At 35.0% G+C, this 23,491-nt stretch overlaps 1 protein-coding gene across 1 annotated transcript; it reads right to left on the bottom strand.

Moving 5' to 3' along the window:
- Positions 1-380: 380 nt before the first annotated feature.
- On the bottom strand, positions 381-19,471 carry LOC100256813 (SCY1-like protein 2 B). Its single transcript, XM_002273719.4, has 14 exons — positions 18,752-19,471; positions 16,487-16,591; positions 15,842-15,952; positions 15,297-15,479; positions 12,931-13,057; positions 11,983-12,044; positions 11,766-11,852; positions 7,931-8,017; positions 7,705-7,818; positions 3,337-3,465; positions 2,832-2,894; positions 2,105-2,266; positions 1,861-1,979; positions 381-1,727 (listed from the first exon to the last, which is right to left on the bottom strand). The coding sequence occupies exons 1-14, from the start codon at positions 19,244-19,246 to the stop codon at positions 776-778; spliced, it is 2,796 nt and encodes a 931-aa protein (XP_002273755.1). The 5' UTR covers positions 19,247-19,471; the 3' UTR covers positions 381-775.
- Positions 19,472-23,491: the final 4,020 nt, after the last annotated feature.

Raw genomic sequence — 23,491 nt, 5'->3', positions numbered from 1 at the left:
CTTGATAAAAAGAAAAGAAATTGTAAGAGGAGAGATCCACAAAATTAAATTAAATAATATAACTACATTTTCCTTTGCAATCATAATTTAAGCATAGTAGTAAATGATAAATTAAATGGATTTCCCAAGATATGCACCCTAAGTTTCATCCATAATCCCTTGATAAACCAATAATAAAATCAATCCTACAATAGCCTGGGGTATGAGGATTAATATTTCCACAATACCTCATTCTTCATTCTAAGGAATAGGCAACTCAAGTAGACCTTATAAGGTATTAACCTCATAATTAATCCCAAGTGATAGAAAACCCTAATGAAGATGTCTAACATTCAGACCATTTTACAAAAGATCACAAATGTGAAAAGAATGAACACAAATTCAACAATTTCACATTTCATTATTATTTCCAGACCCATCATGGCAGTGGGTTGAAACTCTGTTGAAGAATACACTATCCTTGAGAGAAATATTCTCAATATCAAAATACTAAGGAAATAAACAAGAAAACAAAAGGGGGAAAAAAATCAAGAATTCAATCACATTAATCTACAGGCAAAACAAAACAAACCATTATATAACAAACCTCACCATCCCAGAGAGCCGCCTATGCATTGTTGCCAAGGCTGAAAAATGAACTGATACCCTTTTACCACTCTACAGATTACAACCCATCTCTGAGCACCCGTGGGATGGAAAATCTACACAAAATGCTCGTCCAATATTTCTTTGCAGTTTTAGCATTTTCTGAGACAAATGAAGGCAAGACAACCCATTACAGCAAATCCAAAAGGGGCGGCTGTTCAGATGGTGATTTGGCATGAGCAGGCCTAGCATTTGAATGACCTTGATTTCCCCTCCCCCTCCCTCTTCCTCTTCCCACAGCAGTTGGTGGGGGAGGAGCAAGTCTAGGTGCAGCATGATCGTTCTTGCTAGAAGCAAATATGGACCCCAGATCTGTTGTTTTCTTGTCATTATACGAACCCAAAGTTGAAATCCCTTGATTCTGTTTCATGAACCCAATAGAGCTCTGGGAGTTGAGTCCACTGTTTAAACTAGTACTATTGAAGGTCGAATTCCCCTGGTTCTGCCTTGATGGCTCCACCAATTTCTGGGTGTTGAAGGCCCAACTCATATCACTGTTGGTTTGGAAGATGACATCATTCATCGCACCTGACCTTGAAGTGGTCCCATATTTGTTGTTGGATGATGCCACTATGCCATTGTTGGAAGATCCAGAAACATTTAAGGAACCACCAGGTCGCGGTGGCCAATCAGCAAAAGGGTCTATATCATCAAAAGTTGAAGTAGATGGAGACCCTGTGTTAGGCTTTTGATTCGCAGCATCTCCTAGTTTGGGAGTCATACCTGATGATGCCCGAGGCGGCCACTCAATATCGACTGGGGGGCATGTCGAAGCTGTGTGCTGACTTGATGCAGAAGTCAAAGAAGAACGTGGTTGCATAGAAGCAACTTCAATTGGCTGATTACTCGGGTAAGGAAGAGTGGATGAGATAGAGATCGTAGAGGGTTGAATAGAATTAGCAGGTGCCTTTGTTGTGGGACCCCAATCTTCATCCCATGATGTGCTGCTTTTTGCTGCAGAAGAGACTGTTCCACTTACTTTTTTCAATGCCTCAGACTGAAGCCCATCAGAAAAAGAAGGTGTTTTTACTTGTGGCATTCCAGAATCAGTTAAGGTAACCCCTCGTTTTTCTTCAATCTTCCTGTTATAAAACAGCAACAAAAAAAGGAAGGGAAACATTTCAAGGCTTTTCGGTGGTCTGAGCACAGCATTCAGATGAAAACACATGCAGAGAAGATAGGAGAATTTAGGGACAGTCAATCAGTTTATAATACCTGAGGATATCCTTAACAAAGAGCATGTACTTTGCAAACTGTTGAACATTCAATTGTTGAGCAATGAGAAGAGGTGTGAGTAGTGGAAGGACATGCTCAGCAGCAAATTCTATACCATACTGAACGACACACATTGAGACAGAAGAACAATGAGCTGTAATTCCACACAACCGAGATTCTTTAACATACTACCAATAATACAAACTAAAAGCTTGAACACCAGCTCCATTGAAGGAAACTGTACCTGCTTAAGAATTGAGTTTGCAATCCCAAGCGTACACATTAATGTTGGAGGAGAACGGTCAACTGCGGTACAACGTTGGACTGTTTGCAAGACATCTAGAACAGCATGTTTGTCAAGTGTGCTAACCAAGTCACTTAAGCATAGCAAAGCATTCACTCTCACCTGTCAACAGGTATCACAATTAACACAGTACAGGAAGACATTTTAGAAGGAAAAAAAAAGTTGCAACCTAACATAGCAAGGACTATATCTATATAACAAACATTCAAAACTAGCATCACACAAGTGGGTAACGAAACTGTCTGCATGTTACTAGTAGTGTAAAAATACATTTATATCATTGAATCTCATTCTTTTTAAAATGTTCTTCTATATGAATAAGTGGGGAAATGGATTGTATTTTTTTATTCCTTTACAGGTTTGAACCCTGTACTTTTTTATGAATGCAGCCTAGAATAAATGAAAAAAAAAATTTCAGACTTGCCTTATTCTCAAGTTTTTTGGTTATTATATTGGAGGCTGCTTCTGTTATCCAATTGGATTCCATCTATTGTTATGTGGGAGTATGTCTGCGTGTGTGTGTGTATATTGAGAGAGACGCACACACACAGACAGAGAGAGAATGATTTAAACAAGATAATAAATGAGAGAGAGAACGATTTAAAAAATATAATATATGAGAGAGAGAACGATTTAAACAAGATAATAAATAAATAAATGTACATACTGCAGCAACAGTGGTTTTAAGAGCCAATCCATGAACACGAGGCAAGATAGCTTGTTTTACGAGCTGCAAAAATCCAAAATAAATAAAAGGCAGTGAGTGTAATCGCCTCCATGAGACAAGTCTACAAGAAGGAAAATATTGACACTGTTTGATAATTCTATATCACTTATGACATGGCTACTCAAGTATCAATATGCAGTACGTGGTCACTTGAAACAAATTAATATTTATTCACAATTTTTTTAATAGGTAATTTTTTTTCTTTTTTTCTTTCCTTTTTTTCTCCTTTTTTTCCTTTTTTTTTTTTTTTTGTCCCCATTGGACTTGAACCTAGAACCTCCCACAAGCCCACCCCAACCCTTTACCACTTGAACCAAGACTCAAGGGCAATATTTATTCACAATTCAATGCAAAACAATGAGCAACCCCTTTGGAAATATCTCTCATGTACCCCAAAATCTTATATTGATGCTATAAAGAATTTCATACAAGAAGTGCCACTCACCTGAGCATCAAGTTGCTTGGCAAGGAACGCAGATCTCCTCAACACTTCCTCTTGTATGCGAGCATCGTTATCATCATAAGCTCGAACAAGCAAAGGCAGGACATGTGATACTAAATGCTCATGACTAGTCTACAATAATTACATGACAAATGTTTGAGCATAATCCATTATGGCAAATACCTTATTGAAAAACACAAAGCTCGAGAAAATAATATAAACACAAAGGTCTAGTTAAATTTGCCTTTACATCAAAATATAAAATAACAAATTACTATCAAGCCTCAGTCTTATGGCCAGTGAGATTTAGAGAGAAGAACAAATTCGTCACTTGATAGACTAGAAAATCAGTGTTACATATTTTTACATTCAAGAACACAGAACAGGCAGATGATTATAACATGGCTGCACATGGTGCCTCAAAGTGGAAGCAGGGAACCAATGTATCAAAGTAGGGATTATTGATATATGATTCATAGATTTAGCACGTGAGAGAAAAGTTAGAATCATGGTCTCCAATAAGTTTCTTAAGAATTAACATATATTAAGCAAAAATCACAAGAACACAGTGATCAGATTCACTGCCTAGGGAAGAGAGTTACAAACCGTAGCATGTTCGTCTGCCTTAACTCTAGGTGGTTTGAAGAGAGGAATCTTAAAGGATTAAGCGAAGAAGCTGTATGAGAAAGTTGCTTCTGTTTCAGCTCTTCTATGGAGTTCGAAGGGGATTCCAACAAGCAGCATTTTCCATGACCAGTTTTACCTTTTGCTGATGTAAGGATGCCATGTTTTTGTGGCCATCTTTGAGGGTCTCTTTCTCACCATAAAATATAAAATTAGTTCAGCAGGGTTTTTGTTTAGAGAATAGGATGCACTGGGAAGGACAGCAATGGCCTCATTTTGATCACTTTCTCCATGACTGCTAGGATGGTTTTTTGCTATCAAAGCTGAAATTGGAGCTTTTTGGAGGTTACAAAGCTCAATGCAGGAACCTTTTTCTTTTTCTTTTCTTTTCTTCTCTCTTCTTCTCCCTTTCTTTTTTTTTTTTTTTCTCTCTTTTTTTTTTTTAGGATTAGGTAAACCTCAGATTAAGTTGGTTGAGGAGAACTCTTCAGCTGTCGTTTCATAATTGATACAAGGGACCTGAGATCTTACAGATATGAGTACTTGATGAGAGAGCTCAACAATCTTTCTTTTTTAAGTTTGGACTTACTGGTTCTAAAAAACAAATAGCATCTAGCATAATTGCATCCAAGTCAGCAGCATTTAAAAAAGCATCCAACAACAAAAAAAAAAACAACATAACCATTTACGTTTGGGATGGCTTCTGTTATTGCCTTTAACCAGAAACTGAAACTAAAGTCAAAGTCACAATTTTGTAAAAGCAATATTGACATTATAAATGTTATATTAAATATGAAAGAAGTTCTTGTATAAACCAAAATAGAGCTTCTATTAGAAGCAACATTTCCCTCGTTTCCATATTAAACTGCAGAGAAATACAAGATAGAAGACTGTGCACTGGTTGGTAAAAGCATCAAACTAGTTCAATTCAACTTTTTCTTCTTCTTAAAGGAGAGTTAACATAAGTTTTTATACATTCGTGTGCCCAAAGCCACTAACAACCAATAGTTAAACTCTCAAAACAAAATTGGTCTCAGCCACCAAATATTAGATCAAGAAAAGGTAACAGAAATCATAAAATCCCTATGTAAAAGTTATTGTGGCAAACAGTAATATTACAGTAATGCAAACACTAACCCAACATGAAAAGGGAATGGAAGAAGGAAGAACTAAAAATAAACTTATCCAATTAAGGCCTCAACCAAATTAACTACAGAATAAAATATGATTTTAAATTAATCTAGGTGGTTCTGTCAGTTGAGCACATTGAATGTGAACCCATGGCAAATCAAAATTGTCAAAAGAGACTTTGGGCGTTAGAATCAAGGTTCAAATCCTCCATTTTGAAACTGCAAACCTTTGATTTTTTATTTTTTATTTTTTGATAGATAAGAAGAAAGATATATTAATAAGGGCCACCAAAGGAGCGACCCACAATATACAGAAAGTCTACACCTACCACCAATAAACATCACCAAAAGCCAACACTACAAAAAAAGAATGTCTTAAGCAGTGTTGTCAAAAGCAAAAAGCGATATCAAGGCAATAAGACTCCTTTTAGCCTAAAACAAAAGGCGAAAAAGAAGACAATAGCCTAACTATAGTAAGGTGATAAAAAATATACATATATTTACCTATTCGATATTCAACCAATATAAGTATTGTCTTTAACAATCAACACTATTAATTTTTCATCACTTACGATATCTTATAAAATTAACAAAATAGTAATAATTATTGAAAGTGTTAAATATTATACCCCATATTATAAAAAAAACATCGTATTGTTTAAAGATATTCAACCTATCTAAATGTATATTCTAATTTTTCAAACATCTAAAAAGCAAAATAAAAAACAAAATAAGAGATTGAACATTCTAGAAGCTTTAGTCGGCATCATCATAGTCATTATTGAAATTAAAATTGTCATTACTTCCATCAAAACTAGATTGATAACCCTCCATCTTATTATCTCTATGATTGATAATATAATATTTTATCTTATACTTTGTTTAATCCAATGGTAGATTGAATGAAATTTTAATCTAAGTATGTTTAATCTTAATTCATGGTCAAAGGTGACCGCCTCTATGCCTTGTGCCTTATCCCAAGGTGATTGTTAAGTCACCTTAAATAGGTCTTCAAAACGCGACTTTCATCTACTCTGTCTGGCCTGACGGCCTAGGCAGCCCAGGCATCACCTTTGATAACACTAGCCTTGAGCCCTCCCACCCTCACCTAGAGCCCCAGCAATTGATAAAACCAACAAGAGTTAAAGGAACATCATTTATACACCACTTTGCTTCTGACCAAAGAAGACAAACAAAAAAAACTTTTTAGAGTTTGGATCGAAAGCTCATCCTCATCAAAGGCAATTCTATTTCTTGCCTTCCAAACTATCCAAAATAAGTGTAAGGGGCCCCTTTAGACCTTCCTACACTTCTTGCCCACAAATGAACCATGCCAACTTAAAAGTGATTCTCTAATCGACGAAGGTAGCACCCAAGACACCCCAAAAAGGGCACAAAGCAACTCCCACAAGACCCTTGTCTTTACACAATGGACAAGGAGACGGTCTATAGATTCTTCCTCAATATGATATAGAAAGCATCTATTCGCCAAGGACCTCCCCCATTTCTAAATTTGATCCAAAGTTAATATCTTTCCCCAAGTCGCCTTCCAAGTGAAGAAACTGACTTTAGGTTGCACCCGCACCTTCCATATTATGCTCCAAGGAAAAGAACTTGATGTCCCGACTCTAAAGCAATATAGAGTGACTTCACTATAAACTTCCCATTCTTTGTCTCTATCCAAAGCATCATATCTTCCTCATCCCTATGCACCCTCAATCCAAGCGTGAGAGAAACCTCTCCACACTTCCAACCACCCAATCATTGAGGGGTCTAGAGAAACAAGGGCTCCAACAAACCCCCCCGCGCCCCCCCTTGGAACAGAAGAATCCCAAACATCTGCCACCCACACATCCTTGGAACTTGCTAAGGTAAATAAGGGCAGGAAAGAGCTGCCCAAAGAAGCATTCCCAAACCACTTATCCTTCCAAAACTTAACCTTCCACCCATTACCCACCAAGAAAGGCATCCTACCACTCACAAGCCCACTCCTTCCTTATGGCTTTCCAAAGACCAACACCAAACCCCTCCCTGGTGCACCATCCCCCTTCTTCTTCCCCATACTTCCCTCTTATAACACAATTCCATAGAGGCCCCTTTTCAATAGCAAAGCGCCAATTCCATTTGCTCAAAAAAGCCTTATTGAGTATGGAAAGACACTTCACACCCAAACCTTTGATATCCATCACTTTTATCCATATTCATATATTTATCAAGTCAACAATCAGTAGCTGTAATCAGAAGTTGAAAAATTCTTTTGTTTGTAATTTGTGGAGTTGGGCTAGGGTGTATATGGGAGAGGAGTCCTCTTCGCTTTTAGGTTTTTTGGAATGGCTTGCCGTTCCTTAAGGGGTGGTGAGTGTTTTGTTTATGTGTTTTTGCTTCTAGGCTGCTGTGTATACTACTTGTATGCTTTGAGGCTTTCCGCCCTTTAATATATTTGCGCTCATTTATCAACAAAAAAAACAATCAGTAGCTGTAATGGCCAATTAGGCTTTTAACCTTTATAATCTTAATGAATTTCAGATGGCATAGGAAAGAGAAAAGGAGATTAAGAGAGAGAGAGAGAGAGCGAGCAAAAGGATTTAAAATAGAAATAGCAGCAAATTTCAGTTACCTTGTTGATGATAAGCTCTGCATGCTTCACAAGCAGCAATAGTGTCTCACCTGAAGCAGTACTCAGGACAGGAACAAGAGCTGGCAGAGTATATAACTCAAACTCATTTTTATCCTACAATATATTTTAAGACATCAATGGTTATCTACATAGGACAGCAGTGCAATCATGCTCAAGAAAGGTCAAAGACAACTTATCCATTATCACATGCAAGCAAAATTAATACCTGAGACTCCGCTATTGTGAGAACCATGGGAAGAATCATTGGTTGCATCACCAAATTTCGAAGTTCTGCACAAAGAGGTGGAAGCACCTACATGAAACATAAAAGGAAAATCTCTTCATTGAAGCTATTCATGCCTTCCAAAAGCAATAATTGAAGGCATTTGAATGATTCATTAAACTAAACAGACCAAGAACTTGAAGTTGCAGCATAATTGACAGCAAAATCGGACGTCAATTTCAAATGTGCAGATTACAACCAAATAGATTGCTCATGTTGTAATGGAATCAGGCCACCCATAAGATAGAGAAAAGAAACCATTGGTAAACATGCAAGTAAATAACGCTTTTTAGTTATCCTGAAGCTAAATTTATCAACCTTCTCTTGCTCAATGATTTTTATAAAAGAGCACCAAGAGGGATCAAATATTTTTATAAGAAACATATTCTATTACCGATCAAAGGAAAAGAGCTAGAGCTCATGTGTGCATAAGGCATACAACCAAAAGAAAACAAAATTACAAGATAAAAGAACATTAAATCCAAGAAGAACCCCCCAAATCCAACCAAATTACACCAAATAAAGGGGGAAAAAATCAACTTCGATTTCAATGTAGGTCATTCCAATATAGGGAGTTCCTAGTACCAGATATCCTTACATTTCCTCCTTCCAATTACATGAGAACATAGGATGCAGAACAAAACCCTAAACAACCCCAGTTCCTCTCATTTCCAGCTCTTTTAAACAACCACATCATTATTTACTGGCCAATGACAGCTTTACCAACTAAATCTAAATGGAAAAAAAAAAAAAAAAAGGGAAGAAGACAGAGTCCCACAATTTTTTAATCCATCTAAAAGAAAGAAAAGATTATTACCAACTCACATTTTCTTAACACAATCTACCCATTCATGATGGCCCAGCTTCTATTTATCGATTTATCATCCACACCCAGACACTTATCCAAACCAAAAGGCAAGAAAACACTTTAGATAGAGTTATCTGATTCTGCTCTCCTTTCTTTAAAAAAGAACACTCATCCAACCACCCTTATGCCCAAGGGATCAAAATGTCAATAAAAACCACCAGAAAAAGTCAGTCTGGTTCCAAACTTTTAACCACTTCCACCACACTCACAAACCTAAACCACTTTACTTGAAACCATAAGAAAAAAGATACAGGAATTCACCCAGGAGATAGCAGTCCCACTGCAGCTGTTTCCAAGAATCCATCAGCCTCCCATCTCCCACCCTAATCTTGTAACCCTTTTGATACCTTCTCTCCCAACCATCTCAAGCCTTTCATAAAATTCCCTGCAACTGACTTTTGAATTGACCTACAAAAAATTTTCATGCCCATAATAAATAGGTGAGAAAAGAGTGCTTCCTTGTTGAATGCCTATAGAACTTTTAAACATAGGTGAGAAAAGAGTGCTTCCTTGTTGAATGCCTATAGAACTTTTAAACATGTAAATAATCTGCAATAGATTATGCACCTCCTTCCCTTGTCCACAAAAGCAATTCTCATTATATAGGGAAGAAAATCCCATTCCAAATTATTAGCTTCTCATCATCTGATTCGCAAATTAAATCTAGGGGTTGGATTCTTAATCTAGAGGCCAACCTTCAACCTCCAATCCAACACATTCACTATAATGTTATAAATGCTGATCAAATAAGCCTCTATCTTAACACCCTCCCCAAACATACTGGCATCCTAAGGAGATCGAGTATCCATTAGACTCTCCCCCAGAACCTGCCACTCCTACCAACGGATGCACCATGGTCACAGCAATCAAAGGGCTTCAACAAACTCTCTGCTTCATTCTCACTGCAAAAAAGAACTCATCCCTCAGACTTTGATCTCCTTCCCCATTGTACACCACTCAATATCTTTTTGAACCCCCAAACCCATCATGCACTCAACCCAGTAACTTTCTTGTGAACCGAGAGTTGCACAAGGCAAAATCCAGGCAAGACTATCTCAAACGTAACGATCTCCTCAACAGTAGAATCCATAAGACCCACCAGACTCTGAACTTGATTGAAGGTCCAGTAACACTCAATTCAAACCCAAAGTGCTCTGAGCCACATCGGCCCAAGAAGGGCTCTCCATCAAGGTTAACTATAATAGATTCCACAAACCCCAATCATAAAGCAATGTGTCCTCATCCATTTCTGCAGGTTTCCTTGCTGGAAAACCCACCATGATCCATATTTCTAGCAGAAAAGCCTTTCCTTAAGTCAGCATCATCATTTCTCTCACTGGGAATGCTCTGCTCAACCCTCCACCTCAAAAACACCCAAATATTGCTGACCAGCAATTGAACCTACCCCATTATTTTTTGCCCATTCCACCCCAAAGATAATATCCTACACTGCAACATAAAGGCCAACAGGACTAAGCATGTCACATGATTTAGGTCTCTTTAGGCATAGTATAAACGGTTTCAATACAAAAGAGCCCTGCTAACTTCATGCCCAGATTAGTCCATCTGAAGCATTATCCTTAGAGTCCAAACCTTGGTCCTAAACAAGACAAAAATATCGGGATATATCGGCGATATATCGCCGATATATCATGAATCGGAGAAAATGGATACGATGTATAGGTAAGATATATCGTCTAACGGAAATATCAATAAATATCAACGATATATCGGTAATCACAGATATATCAATGATACAAACAAAATATCGACACTAAATGGGAAAAAATGGTTGAAATTTCGAAGATATATCGAATATATTGGTGAAAAATCCGTAAAAAATTAAATTATTATAAATAAGTTAATTTTAATTATCTTATAATTTATTTTGTATACTAATTAAATATAAAACAAATACAAAATCATAAATAAATTATCAATATTTTTAAATAAAAATATTTTGCGTCAAAATGTACCAATATTTTTAAATAAAAATCATAAATACATTTCAATCACATAATTAGTACATTTGCAATAATTTAGTTTTAAATTAATTATTTTATTTTATTTTGATATTCAAGTGTAATAATAGTATATTGAGAATAAATTAACTTAGTACATTTTTAAATTAGTATAACATTGAATTTAAATTAGCACATTTTTACAATTAATTAATATATTTTCAATAGGTGTAAGTAAATTAACTTAGCATAATAATATATTTGAATCACATAATTAGTATATTTGTAATAATTTAACTTCATAATGAGTGTACACTTACAAAATTCACATTTCTTATTGATCGACACGATATAATTAAATTTAATATCCCAAATCATATCATACATATATCAATTCCTTCAACAAACAATTTTAAAATATCTATTATACTTCTAATTTCATTTTTAAGAGTTTTTTCTCACATTTTCATAAGTTTTGATCAATTTTTGGTCTATCGATATTTTGTGCTAAAATATCCATTGATATATTTCTGATATATCTGATATATCCGTAAAATCCAAGTACTGATATATCCATGATTACCGATATTTTCATCCTTGGTCCTGAACCCACTCCATTGCATTCCACACCCCTAACAGAGCCCCCACCAATGTCAAAAATAATTAACACAAAAGTCCTAAAATAATTGGATTTTCCTTCATTACTTCTAGAACATCCACTTGGCAGCAACCAATCCTTCCACATATTCCTAGTCCAGCTAGTAACGGCTTGAATCCATTTGGCCAAACCCTTCATTGCTTTCTCCAAGTTACTAAGTACCCTTTAATAATCATAACCATCAAACCCACCTGATCAATTGAACCCATTATGGCCCTGATCATGAATTTGTTTGGAACCATCCATTATAGATACAAAGATCATTGCAATGAGACAACACGTGGTTCAAACCTTATAACGCAAAACACGAGAGTCAAAATCTTTCCACATATCCGATAATGCTTTTAGAAACTCAGACTTCTGCATGTTATCCCTTTCCTGCAAAAAAATAAAATTTGTTACTCAGATTCCATTGCCACCAACTTCTTATTTTTCCTTCTCATGCACAATGTTTTTTAGTAATCTTATGTCAAAAGCAGGTGACATCCAAAGAAATATAACTTCATACAAGCATGTGGTCCAAGAAGCGAAGAGCACGCAACCTAGTGTCATCTCGAAAAAATGGAGAACCTGAAAAGAACATAAACATAAAAATCAGTAAAGGACTTGAGATAATATCTATATCATTTCGTACAGTAGACTACAAAACCTCTAGATCAACACAAACCCACCTAAATCCACCAAGTTTTAAAATTTACTGGTTGGCACTTCAACTTCTTAATAAGCCACTAAACCAACACAAACCAAACAAAGACCTGGTCCAACCTACCACACAGCCAACTGTAATCCCAGGAACATGTCTCATTTCTTTACAGGAAATTCGCGATTTCAGCAGTCTTACACTTAATTACGATGAAAGGTTGATGGATGGTCATTATCTTTAACACATAAACAGTGGAACCATACATCATTAAGCAACTAATCCAGTCTGGAAAGAAGGGAAAATTCCAAAGGCACTGACACTCGAAGTCTATCATTTGAGCTCAAGGGTGCTAGGAGATTGAATATCTCAAATGTCATGACCAGAGAAAACTCTTTTGGCATAATTTGAAGGGTAGCAAAATTTCAATGCAAGAAAAACAATATTATAGAATCATTGACCAAATCCTTTATTTATCATTATAGCATATCCAAAGATGAGGGAAAATAAGTATTGTAGACTACTTTAGAAAAAGATAAGGAACCTTAAGGCTTTAGGATATGTACACCTTATATATATATAAGCAAAATCAAACACGACATGGAACACTAAAATTTAACCCAAAAAAAGAGTGGAGAAAATAGAAAGAGAAATCAAAATGCGGTAAGGAGACCCCTATTATAAACACAACTTTATAAGGTGTACATATCCTAAAGCCTTAAGGCTCCTTATCTTTTTCTAAAGTAGTCTACAATACTTAAAAAGGAAAAGAAAAAGAACACTACAACAACAAACTTCACATGAAGGATTATGTACCTGTAAATTCCAAAGCTGTTGGCCTAAAAGACTCATTTGTAGAAAGCATTCTTTGCAAATCAGGAACCAACTCTGGGGGAATAGATGTGAAAGCTTCATTGGTTAAATAAGTCAAACTATTCGTGTACTGCAGGACCAAAGAACAAGGAAGAAAAACATTATTAGTTGAAGAGAGAATTAAAAGGAGAAAATTAAATTCAACTTAAATAATCATTGATTTACAGGGAACAACCCTAGCTAATAAGAAATGTGAAAGTACAAAGAAAGAAGAACGTTGGAACCACTCAACAAATCAACACCAAAAGTACCAAAAGTAACCACAAGAAAAGAAAAGTAGAAAAAGTTCAGCAAGGAAAAGTTTTCCCAACAAAAGCTTCCAACCCTAAGGCTCCTTGTTTAGCCAAACAGTCCGCTACCTGATTGGCCAACCTAGGCTTCCTAGAGAAGGAATAATTGAAGAACTTAAAAGGTCAAAAATCTTACAAACCCCGTCATTCAATTTCAAAGGTCCACTTCACCCCTAAATACCCAAAAGACAACAACTATTGGATCTCTTCCACACAAAGGTGTCTAAGGCCCAAGACAAACAACCACCAACATGCCTCCAACAGATATGCCCATTCAAAACCACTTCCCAGTGTCCTTCAGGATGCATTCAACAACAGTTCATAGGTAACAGATGATGAAATCAAAAAATTAAATAAAAAATAAAAATAAATACCCTTGAGAGAGGCTTTTCCAGAGTTATTTCCCATAGCCACTGCCAAAGATGCATGGTCGCTAAGGCATGAGACCAAGATGAGGTGCGGGGTTATTGGAACCCTAGGTTCACAAGACAGATTTAGGAAGTTGCAAACACAAACTATTAGTAGGGATATGGAGGATAAAATGGTTTGGCTGAACAGTAGCAGTATTTTCTCTGTTCAACTCTCTTTTCTTCTTTATCATTCGGAAGAATGGAGGCATTCCTTTACAGTTTTACTTGGAATTCTTAAGTACCACTGAGGGTCAGCTTTTTTTGTATGATAAGCTACGTGGATAAAATATTGATATTAGATCAGCTCCAAAGAAGGGGTTTGAGGATACCGAACAGATGCGATCTGTGTGAAAAAAAAAGAAGAAATCTTCATTCACTGCTCAAAAGTAATAACTTTGTGACAACTAATTTATACTCTTTTTGGAATAGAGTGGGTAATACACTCTCAGTGAGAGATGCCCTTTTTAGTTGTCATGATTCTTTCGTTGGGAAGAAAAGAAAGTGAGCTTGGAGAACTATTCCTTCGTGCTTATTTCGGACCATCTAAAGGGAGAGAAATAGGAGAGAATTTGATAACTCTAAAAAAGTAGATCAAACGATCAAACAATCTTTGATGTATAGTTTTTTGAATGGATCAGAGTGTACATAGATGATTATTTTGTCCATGATGGACTTTCTTGAGCAGTTAAGCTCTATATAAGGCATGGTGGCTTTTTTGTGTGCCTGTCCACTTTATTTTGGCTTTTTGGCACCCTTGTATGCATCATGCATGCTTTTGTACACCCTTTTGTTAGGCTCCATTAATATAAATGACCTTTGCCTATCAAAAAAAAAAATTCAGCGAATGATCAAAAATTAGATTTTCAAAGTTACCACAGCAAAAACTTGGAGCTCCATGAAGAACTAACAGAAGTTTTGACTCTTGACATATTCCAATTTGATAGATGGGCAGACAAAATGATATAGATAGCCACTAGGCCAATATAAAAATAAATGAATTGCTAACCATAAAATGTTATTCACATCAGACTTCAACCCAACTATAAATATACGGGTTTAGACAATTTTGCCCTCCTTTCAGCACAGTAAATCAAGTTAGGGCAAGGGGATGGAATTAGGAATTCTTCTCCCATTGATGTACCATAGATTGGCAAGGAGATTCCAATTCCTTATTCCCTTTACAATACAGTACTTCTTATACCATAACAATTAGGAATAGAAAATATATCAAAGAAAAGTCTAGCCATTGGAATAATGATTTCCTAGTTATTTGGTACAATTCAGTCAGTACAATCTTGAATCAGGTGAAGATACAGAAGGAAGCTAAATGTTCTTCTTATGGACGTATAAAAAGATGAAAGTCAAGATCAACTCATCTCAATCAAACCATCAATAAAGCGGCTTTAAAAGAAATGAATAAGAAAGAAAAAGATTATGGGGTATATGCATTCCCAAATTTATACATGTAAAAATAAAAGGCAAAAAGTGGCTAAAAGTTTGATAATCTTTTAACAAACTGAAGCATAAAAGTAAAAAGTTTCAAAATGAACTGAAGCTGTAAGTACTTCAATGCCTGGGAAAACATGTCAAAAGTTAGAGCAAAGAGTACCATCTTCACATTGTTGTGGCAGTCAAACAAAGGCTTGTGAGCAATCAAGTGGTAGGCAAGGCATCCAAAACTGAAAATATCAGAAGCAGATCCAGCTGGAGATCCTCTACTCCGAACCAGTTCAGGAGCAGTGTAATTCAGTGCTGGCTGAAGGGGCAGTATTGAATCCTCAACATCATATTCCTGCACAGGCCAAATTGATCAGGAAATAATAGCCAGACAATTCATGGATATAACATTCTCTAACACAATAATAAAGAAATCTCTAGTGCAAGGATATGATCACTTCATAAAAACTTTGATGATGAAGTTGCAGAAGAAGAAGAATTTCAAGCTGTAAACAGTGACCAATAAGTAAGATGAGGATCACTTATGCAGCATGCATAATCACATAGGATCTCAAAATTCACACCAAATGCATTAAACCATTTTTAAAACCAACTCTTTTTCTAAGCAACTTTCCTAGAAACAACTTATTTTAAAGCACAGTGTTCATAAGGAAGCAAAAACTAATAGATATTAACCCTAACAAAGAGTTCGCTCACAGCATAATGGAAGGCTGGCACATTAGCTAAATCACCCGATGCCTGATCTGAAGAAATTGCAAAGCCAAATCCACTGAGTTTCCAAGCTCCACTTGAAGTAATGACGACAGTCTGCAACAACAAACACTTTGGCACTTGATATTCACATCCAATGAATTCTGCATGCTATAAGAATCAATACCAAAGGTTCTTGAATCGCAAAAAATGGTTATTAGAATTCAGGTTCCAACATAAAATGAACAACTACAATCTCCAGGGTCGAGCAGTGAAATGCAAACACCAATTCATAATACAACTCCTCATAAAAGCATAAACTTTTCAGGTTCTAGGAGGCTCAGAAGTTATGATTTCATAAATTCTCCTACATTTTCCATCCAGGAGAGACAAACCATAAGAAGGCATGAAACAATAAATTATGGAGATAAATGTTATGCAGTCAGCAGAGAACTAAGCGATACCGGAAAAAAAAACAATTGTCAAATGAATGGGAAGTAAATAATCCAATGAGGGATTAGAGACTCTCTATCTCAAGATAAAAGTTCAGAGTAATAGTGTTTCTTTAGGAAATCCACTTCAAATTTATATACAGTCTGGCTATTGCATATTTTGAGGAAAAAAATAACTTTTAAATGCAGAATTTGTAACCTCAGGTGATATAGCCCGATGAATAAGACGAGCATTGTTATGAAGAAATTCCAAGGTTTCTGAAACCTGGAGCAGACCATGCTTCACCTCCAACAATCCCATTTCCTGCACAGAAAAAACATTTTCAGTAACTTATGATTAGCAAAGGTTAAAATAAATCATAATGCATGCCAGAGCTCAGAACAACAACAATTTCTCCACAAAAGATGAGTGGGGAATATAGAATAGTTAATCCCAGAAACCTTGACTTACATTTCCTTCTGGGGGGGACATAAGGAATTGAAAATCAGGGTGAGAAGAAGAAAACTGTGGTTCTGTTATGAAGTTTATAATATAGTCACAACAGATAACTACACAATCAAATTCTCAAGCTAGCATATACCATCAGTCCAACAACAGACAAGAAATCAATGGATAAAATAATGCAATTTTAGGAGGCCACTGGTTAAAAATCACCAATATGGAGAGGGAAAAAAAACATGCCAATTTAAATGGAAATTCATTTAGTTAATGAGTGTGCCTTAAGTCACCCAAACCATGCATATCCACCTGGCATTCAATACATCACACAAAAGAAAACGAATTCAACTGGGCATGCACCAAATCTTGAAGGTATTCAAACTCAAATGAGAATTCCACAAAATCCACAATTTTCAAAGAAAACTCATCATCACTACCTACCATCCCCATGTGCTGCTTAGGCACCTAGTATTATTATCAAATTTTCAAATCATATCCACAACCAATGCAAAGAACAGCTCCATCACCACTACCATTGCAAAAAATTAAATTGTTGTTCACTCAACTAAACAAGCATTATCTAAATCACACAAAACCGCACATTTTTCAATGGGCATTCACTAAATCAAAAAGGCAATGCAAAGTTAAATGAGCATTCACTAAATCTTCAATCCAAATACCTATGTATTCAATTCAAATGTAAATTCCCAAAATCCACTGCAGCGACTCAATGGGTTGTTCAAGTTGGTGGCTAACACGATCTCAACCCGAATTAAGAAACAATCATTCCAAGCCTAGTGTTTTAACCATCTTTGTTAGGAAGCCAGTACAGCACTCAAGCATCAAGCAACTGACAGTTTGCCTGTCATTGTTGAGAAATCTCACGCCAGATTCCCCTCCATGTTTACAAGAAAACAATGATGTGGCAAGTGTCACGCATCTGACATGGGTGGGACACGTGTGGTTCTTTGCATAGAGAAGGCTTTAGTTCAATCTGGGGTAGCTAGAAGAGATGTCAATCAATTACATAAATGCACATGCCACATCAACCCCATCTGTTTCAAAAATCTTAGAAAAATGAAAAAATCAGGGACACAACATTTGTTTTTCAAGCTAAATTAATGAGGCCAAGGTTCAAGACAACCATCTTTTTAAGCCCCTTTTGGTGCTCTTGCAATACTATCAAAATTCCCAATTGCATTAGCAACCAACAGCTCCATCACCATTGCCATGGCGAATTTACATCGTCAGTCACAAGCATTCACCAAATCACACAAAACCATGCATATTCAAGTGAACCTTCACTTATACACAAAAGACAATGCACATCAAATGGCCATTCTTCTAATTTAATTCAAAAAAATGGGCACAAACTAAATCTTTGAGTCAACAAACGGATTACCAATTCATATGGGAATTCACCCAAAAAAAAAAAAAAAACAATGCAAATTCAAGTGGTCATTCACTAAATCTTCAATTCAAACAATTGCTAATCAAATTCTTATTGGAATCCACATTAAAAAAAATGCAAATTCCAATGGTTTTTCACATAATTTTCAATTCAAACAAATAGACACTTAAATTCAAATGAGAAGTCACAAAAAAACATCATAAATTCAAATGGAGGTTCATTAACTTCAACTCAAACAAATAAATACTCAAAATCAAATGGATTTCAACAAAAGCAATTCAAATTCAAATGGGCATCCACTAAAATCTTCAGCTTAAACAAAAGAATACTCAAATTCAAACGGGAATTAACAAAAAGCAATGCAAATTCAAACGGGTTTCAGCTAAATGTTCCATTCGAACAAATATGTACTCCAATTCAAATGGGGATGTTGCAAATTAAGACGAGAATTCACAAAATGGAAAAAGTTCAAACTCAAATAAGTTTCTGCTAAATCTTCAATTCACAAACTATGTACTCAAATTCAAATTAGAATCACAAAAGGCATTGCAAATTCATACGGGCATTAGCTAAATCTTCAATTCAAATAAATAGGCACTCAAATCTGGACTCACCATCCCCTTAAGCTCCTTAGGCACCTTCCCAATCCCCTCCAAACTCCCCAGCGCATTCGCCACAGACGCAAACAACGGCTCCGTCACCATCGCCATTGCATTCTTGTTCTCATCCAGCGCCTGCACCACGTGCACCACCCCCGGGTGTCGCAGCCTCACCAACCTCCCCGCATCCGCCCTAATCACATCCAAAAACGACTCCTCGGCCGCCCGCGACAGCCCCGCCCGCGTCCTCGCCTCGGACAGAGCCTTCTTGTCCAAAACCCACACGCACACCGTGGGGTACTGCTGCGACACGGCGGATCCACCCCTGGCCTTGCCGGAGTAGAGCTTCCAGGCCAGTCCCGGGCCGGCGGTGCCGATCTGGTCAAGGAGTTCGTAGTCCTGAAGGGGCTTGGGTCCGGTGACCTCCTGGACAGTGGTCTGAACCGTCTTCTCGATCACTGCAGCGGTTTTGGCTAGGGCTTGGGTAAGGGTTTTCATGTTGAGGGCCATGGTGATGATGGAAATGGAGTGAAGAAAATGATAGGAAGATGAATATGATGGCTATGGCTGTGGTAATAATAATGAAATTTGGATTTTGGTAGGGCTTTTGGACTTGGTGGAAAGGGTGGAGGTTTGGGAAATTGGGGTTTATGGGTGTGATTTTGGTGCTTTCCACACACACCTCTGTTTCTTCTCTGTTTCTTTCTATTAGAATTTCATTCCTGTTTTCTGCTGGTTAGAAGTTTCTTTTTTTATTCTTTTTTTGTTGGGATGACCTGGTCGGAAGGCCGGTCTTCTGATGTGGGCTTGGGCTTGGGCTTGGGCCTCGACCTGCCTTGTGAGCATCGGGCTTGTGAGAAAGCATGGGAGAAGGAAGTAATGAAAAATGTTGAGAGGTTATTAGGAAACAATTCTTTTTTGTTTTTCTTGCAAAAAAATTATATTTAAATTTTTTTTTAATAAAAACAATCTTTTAAGAGTCTATTTTGATGTTTTTTTTAAAACAAATCTAAGATATTTGAAGTGTCTTTTTTGTAAAATGTCATAAAAAATAATTATAAGTAATGAAAATGAGTTAAAAAAACTTTTACATCAAATATAAATATACAATTTTTTTGTGATATCTCATGAAGAGAAAAAAATTCATGTCATTATATATACGTAGGATTTTCATATCTATACCATCAGGGAAATAGGTCATTTGTAATGTTTTAAAACTAAATCGATCTCATATTCGAATGTGAGAGACGACCCCATACCTATATGGGGAAAAGTAATTCATTATCATTACATATGTACGAGTTTCTCTTAATCATGTAAACGTATTTAAAGGTTATGAATGTTTCATTGAACTTAGAGCAAATAATATTTATACAACTGAGAGCGACTCATTACAACTTTTATGAAAAATGTGGGAAAAAAAAATCTTTATGTTTGAGTTTTCAAATTAAATTTTATTATTGCAATAATTAAAAATTGTTTTTATGAATCGTTTTAAAAAACCTCAAACCTTAACTTATTGTTATTATTTTTAAATAGTAATCAAAGTTGAAGTTAAACCAAGAGTCTTGAAAGTCACTTTTGAGAGGACATTTTGGTTTTGGCTTTGGCCAAAAGGAGAGCAAAAGTTGAAATCATAACTATTAAAAGACAATATTGGCTCTATACAACTTTTATTAAACGTGGGATAATTTCTTATTTAAGTGAAAGTATAGCTTCTAAGGGAATGCACATTTTTTAAACTTCATAAGTACGTTTTTTTTCCTTTAATCATAAGTTATTACAACAAATTTATCCAGACTTTTATAAAATCTCTTATAAAAGAGTTTCTCAGTTCTAAGAAACTATTCCAATAAATCAAACTAGTTTTCTATAGAAGCCAAGGGAGGATTTTTATAGAAAATAATTTTTTTTTTGGTTTTTATAATTTTTATATATTAATTTTAGGAGTCACTTTTAGTCTAAAAAGTGTTTAAAAAATTAGGGTTATTTGATCAAAATGATCAATAAAAACCTAATTTTTGAAATTTAATCCTCTATCAATTTTTTATTTTTTATTTTTGTCTCATTTTGATGAAAATGTTCTTATTAAAACATTTTGATTCATTTACAATAGATCAAACTAAAGAGTCACAATTTTTCTTGAACCAAAATTTTTCAGTCTTGTCTAATTGATCAAATTTCGATCACACTTCCAATTTTTCATGATTCTTCAGACAAAACTCAACCATTGAATGAGTTTCAAAACCTTAATACTTGAACTCTCTTTCCAGAAGTGGTAGGGGTTACTATGAGAAAATGAAAACCCTAGGTTTTTGAGCTTTAAGTTTATCTTAATTTTTGAAATTTAATCCTCTATCAATTTTTTGTTCGTCTTATTTTGATAAAAATGTTCTTATTAAAACATTTTGATTGATTTATGATAGATCGAACTAAAGAGTCACAATTTTTCTTAAACCCAAATTTTTCAATCTTGTCTAATTGATCAAATTTCGATCACACTTGCGAATATTCATGATTTTTCAGACAAAACTCAACCATTGAATGAGTTTCAAAACCTTAATACTTGAGCTCTTTTTCCAGATATGGTAGGGGCTACTATGAGAAAAAGAAAACCCTAGGTTTTTTTAGCTTTAAGTTTCTCTTAATTTTTGAAATTTAATCCTCTATCAATTTTTTTTTTTGTCTCGTTTTGATAAAAATGTTCTTATTAAAACATTTTGATTCATTTATGATAGATCGAACTAAAGAGTCACAATTTTTCTTGAACCCAAATTTTCCAGTCTTATCTAATTGATCAGATTTCAATCACACTTACGAATTTTCATGATTTTTCAAACAAATCTCAACCATTGAATGAGTTTCAAAACCTTAATACTTGAGCTCTCTTTCCAGATGTGGTGGGGGCTACTATGAGAAAAAGAAAACCCTAGGTTTTTGAACTTTAAGTTTCTCTTAATTTTTGAAATTTAATTCTGTATCAATTTTTTTTTTGTCTCATTTTGATAAAAATGTTCTTATTAAAGCATTTTGATTGATTTATGATAGATCAAACTAAAGAGTCACAATTTTTCTTGAACCCAAATTTTTCAGTCTTGTTTAATTGATCAGATTTCGATCACACTTGCGAATTTTCATGATTTTTCAAACAAATCTCAACCATTGAATGAATTTTAAATCCTTAATACTTGAGCTCTCTTTCCAGATGTGGTAAGGGCTACTATGAGAAAAAGAAAATCCTAGGTTTTTGAGCTTTAAGTTTCTCTTATTATATTGGGAAGTGTTTACCTTGTGAGAAAATTAATGGATTTGAATTGAAAATCAGTTTTAGAGTTAAAAATCTTTGTTTCAAACGGGTTAATTCATTGTGTTCTTCATTTTAGCTCTCGTATTACTCTCATATCTAATTTATTAAGGTAAAACCCAAGATTCTTTTTATGTAGACTCAAGAAAAGATCGAAATCAAAGCTTAGAGTGGATTCCAAGTGTTTTGCTAAATAAGAATAGTGGTAGCTGAAACTTGAAAGTTCTAAACAAATGGTCTAATAAGAGAAGATGAAAGACTTAAGTTAAGGTAAAACCTTGTACTAAACTAAATTTTCTTCATAATGGATAATTTGATCGTCCGTGGTTTTTTATTCCTTCGGAGATTTTCCATATTAAAAAAGTTGGGGTCATTCTCTCTCATTTTTATTTTGTTTTCTGATTAACATTTTCATGAGCTTATAATATTTTTCATTGTATTATGGTGATTAAATTAATTGGAGCATGACCCGAAATGCGTATAATGAATCTTTGAAAGAACAACATATATGTTAGTCGTTGATTGATGACAAGGGGTATGTGAAAATTTCGCTTTTATATTGATACAGTGTTTTATATATTAGGTTTGTGGAGTGTTGTCTCATTTGCATATGACTTGTATTGAATAATTTGTTTGAAAGAATGTTGATACATCTATTGCTACTTGCTATTAGCTTGTTTGTCCATAAGGTTGAAAAAAAAGATCGAAGGAAAAATCCGGAAATTATAAGCATTTCTTTAATTGTTTTAAAAGACACAGTGTTATCCAGAGATTCATTTTCAGATTTTTTTATAATATTTTTTAAATGTTTTCTTAAAATAAAACATAACGTAAATTTTAATTTTTTTTTATACTTTTTTATTTTCTTTATTTTCTTTCTACTCGCATACATGCGTTAATAGCGGTGCAATTTGTCAAGGTCTTAAAGTTCCACCGTGAACAACGCGGAACCATTAATTGCAACGCTGCATCCTCTCTAGGAGGTCTTAAAGTTTTTCCATCCGAAAAATATTTGTTGAGATCCTTCCTTGGGAAGATATTAAGAAAAAAATACCCAAAGTTTTGGAAATTAAATCGAGGACAAATATTAATATTAATATTAGATTTGCCCCTTAAAAGTAAATCATTACACCAATCAAGGGGTTTTATAATTTCGATTTTGATGGTAACAAAATAAAATTTAAAAACCATTAAATACGTAGATTTAAAAATATATCATCAATTTATATTTCATAAAATTTAATTATAAATGGTTTTACTTGAATTTCAAATTTTAATTATTTCGACGGAATGATTTTTAATTTTTATTTTGGAAGATTTAAAATGAGGTATTTTTATTATGTGATTGACTTTAAAATTAAGGATTTTTTTTATTCTTTAAAATAAAAAAATTTGGTAGTAAAGGGAAAACCAAAGGCTTGTTAGCTATTGTTTTGAAGATAATTATTAAT

This window comes from Vitis vinifera, chromosome 18 (assembly GCF_030704535.1).
Source record: "Vitis vinifera cultivar Pinot Noir 40024 chromosome 18, ASM3070453v1".
Classification (NCBI taxonomy): Eukaryota; Viridiplantae; Streptophyta; class Magnoliopsida; order Vitales; family Vitaceae; genus Vitis; species Vitis vinifera.
Note: the sequence above shows the minus strand (reverse complement) of the source record. Positions and strands in the feature narration are given on the sequence as shown.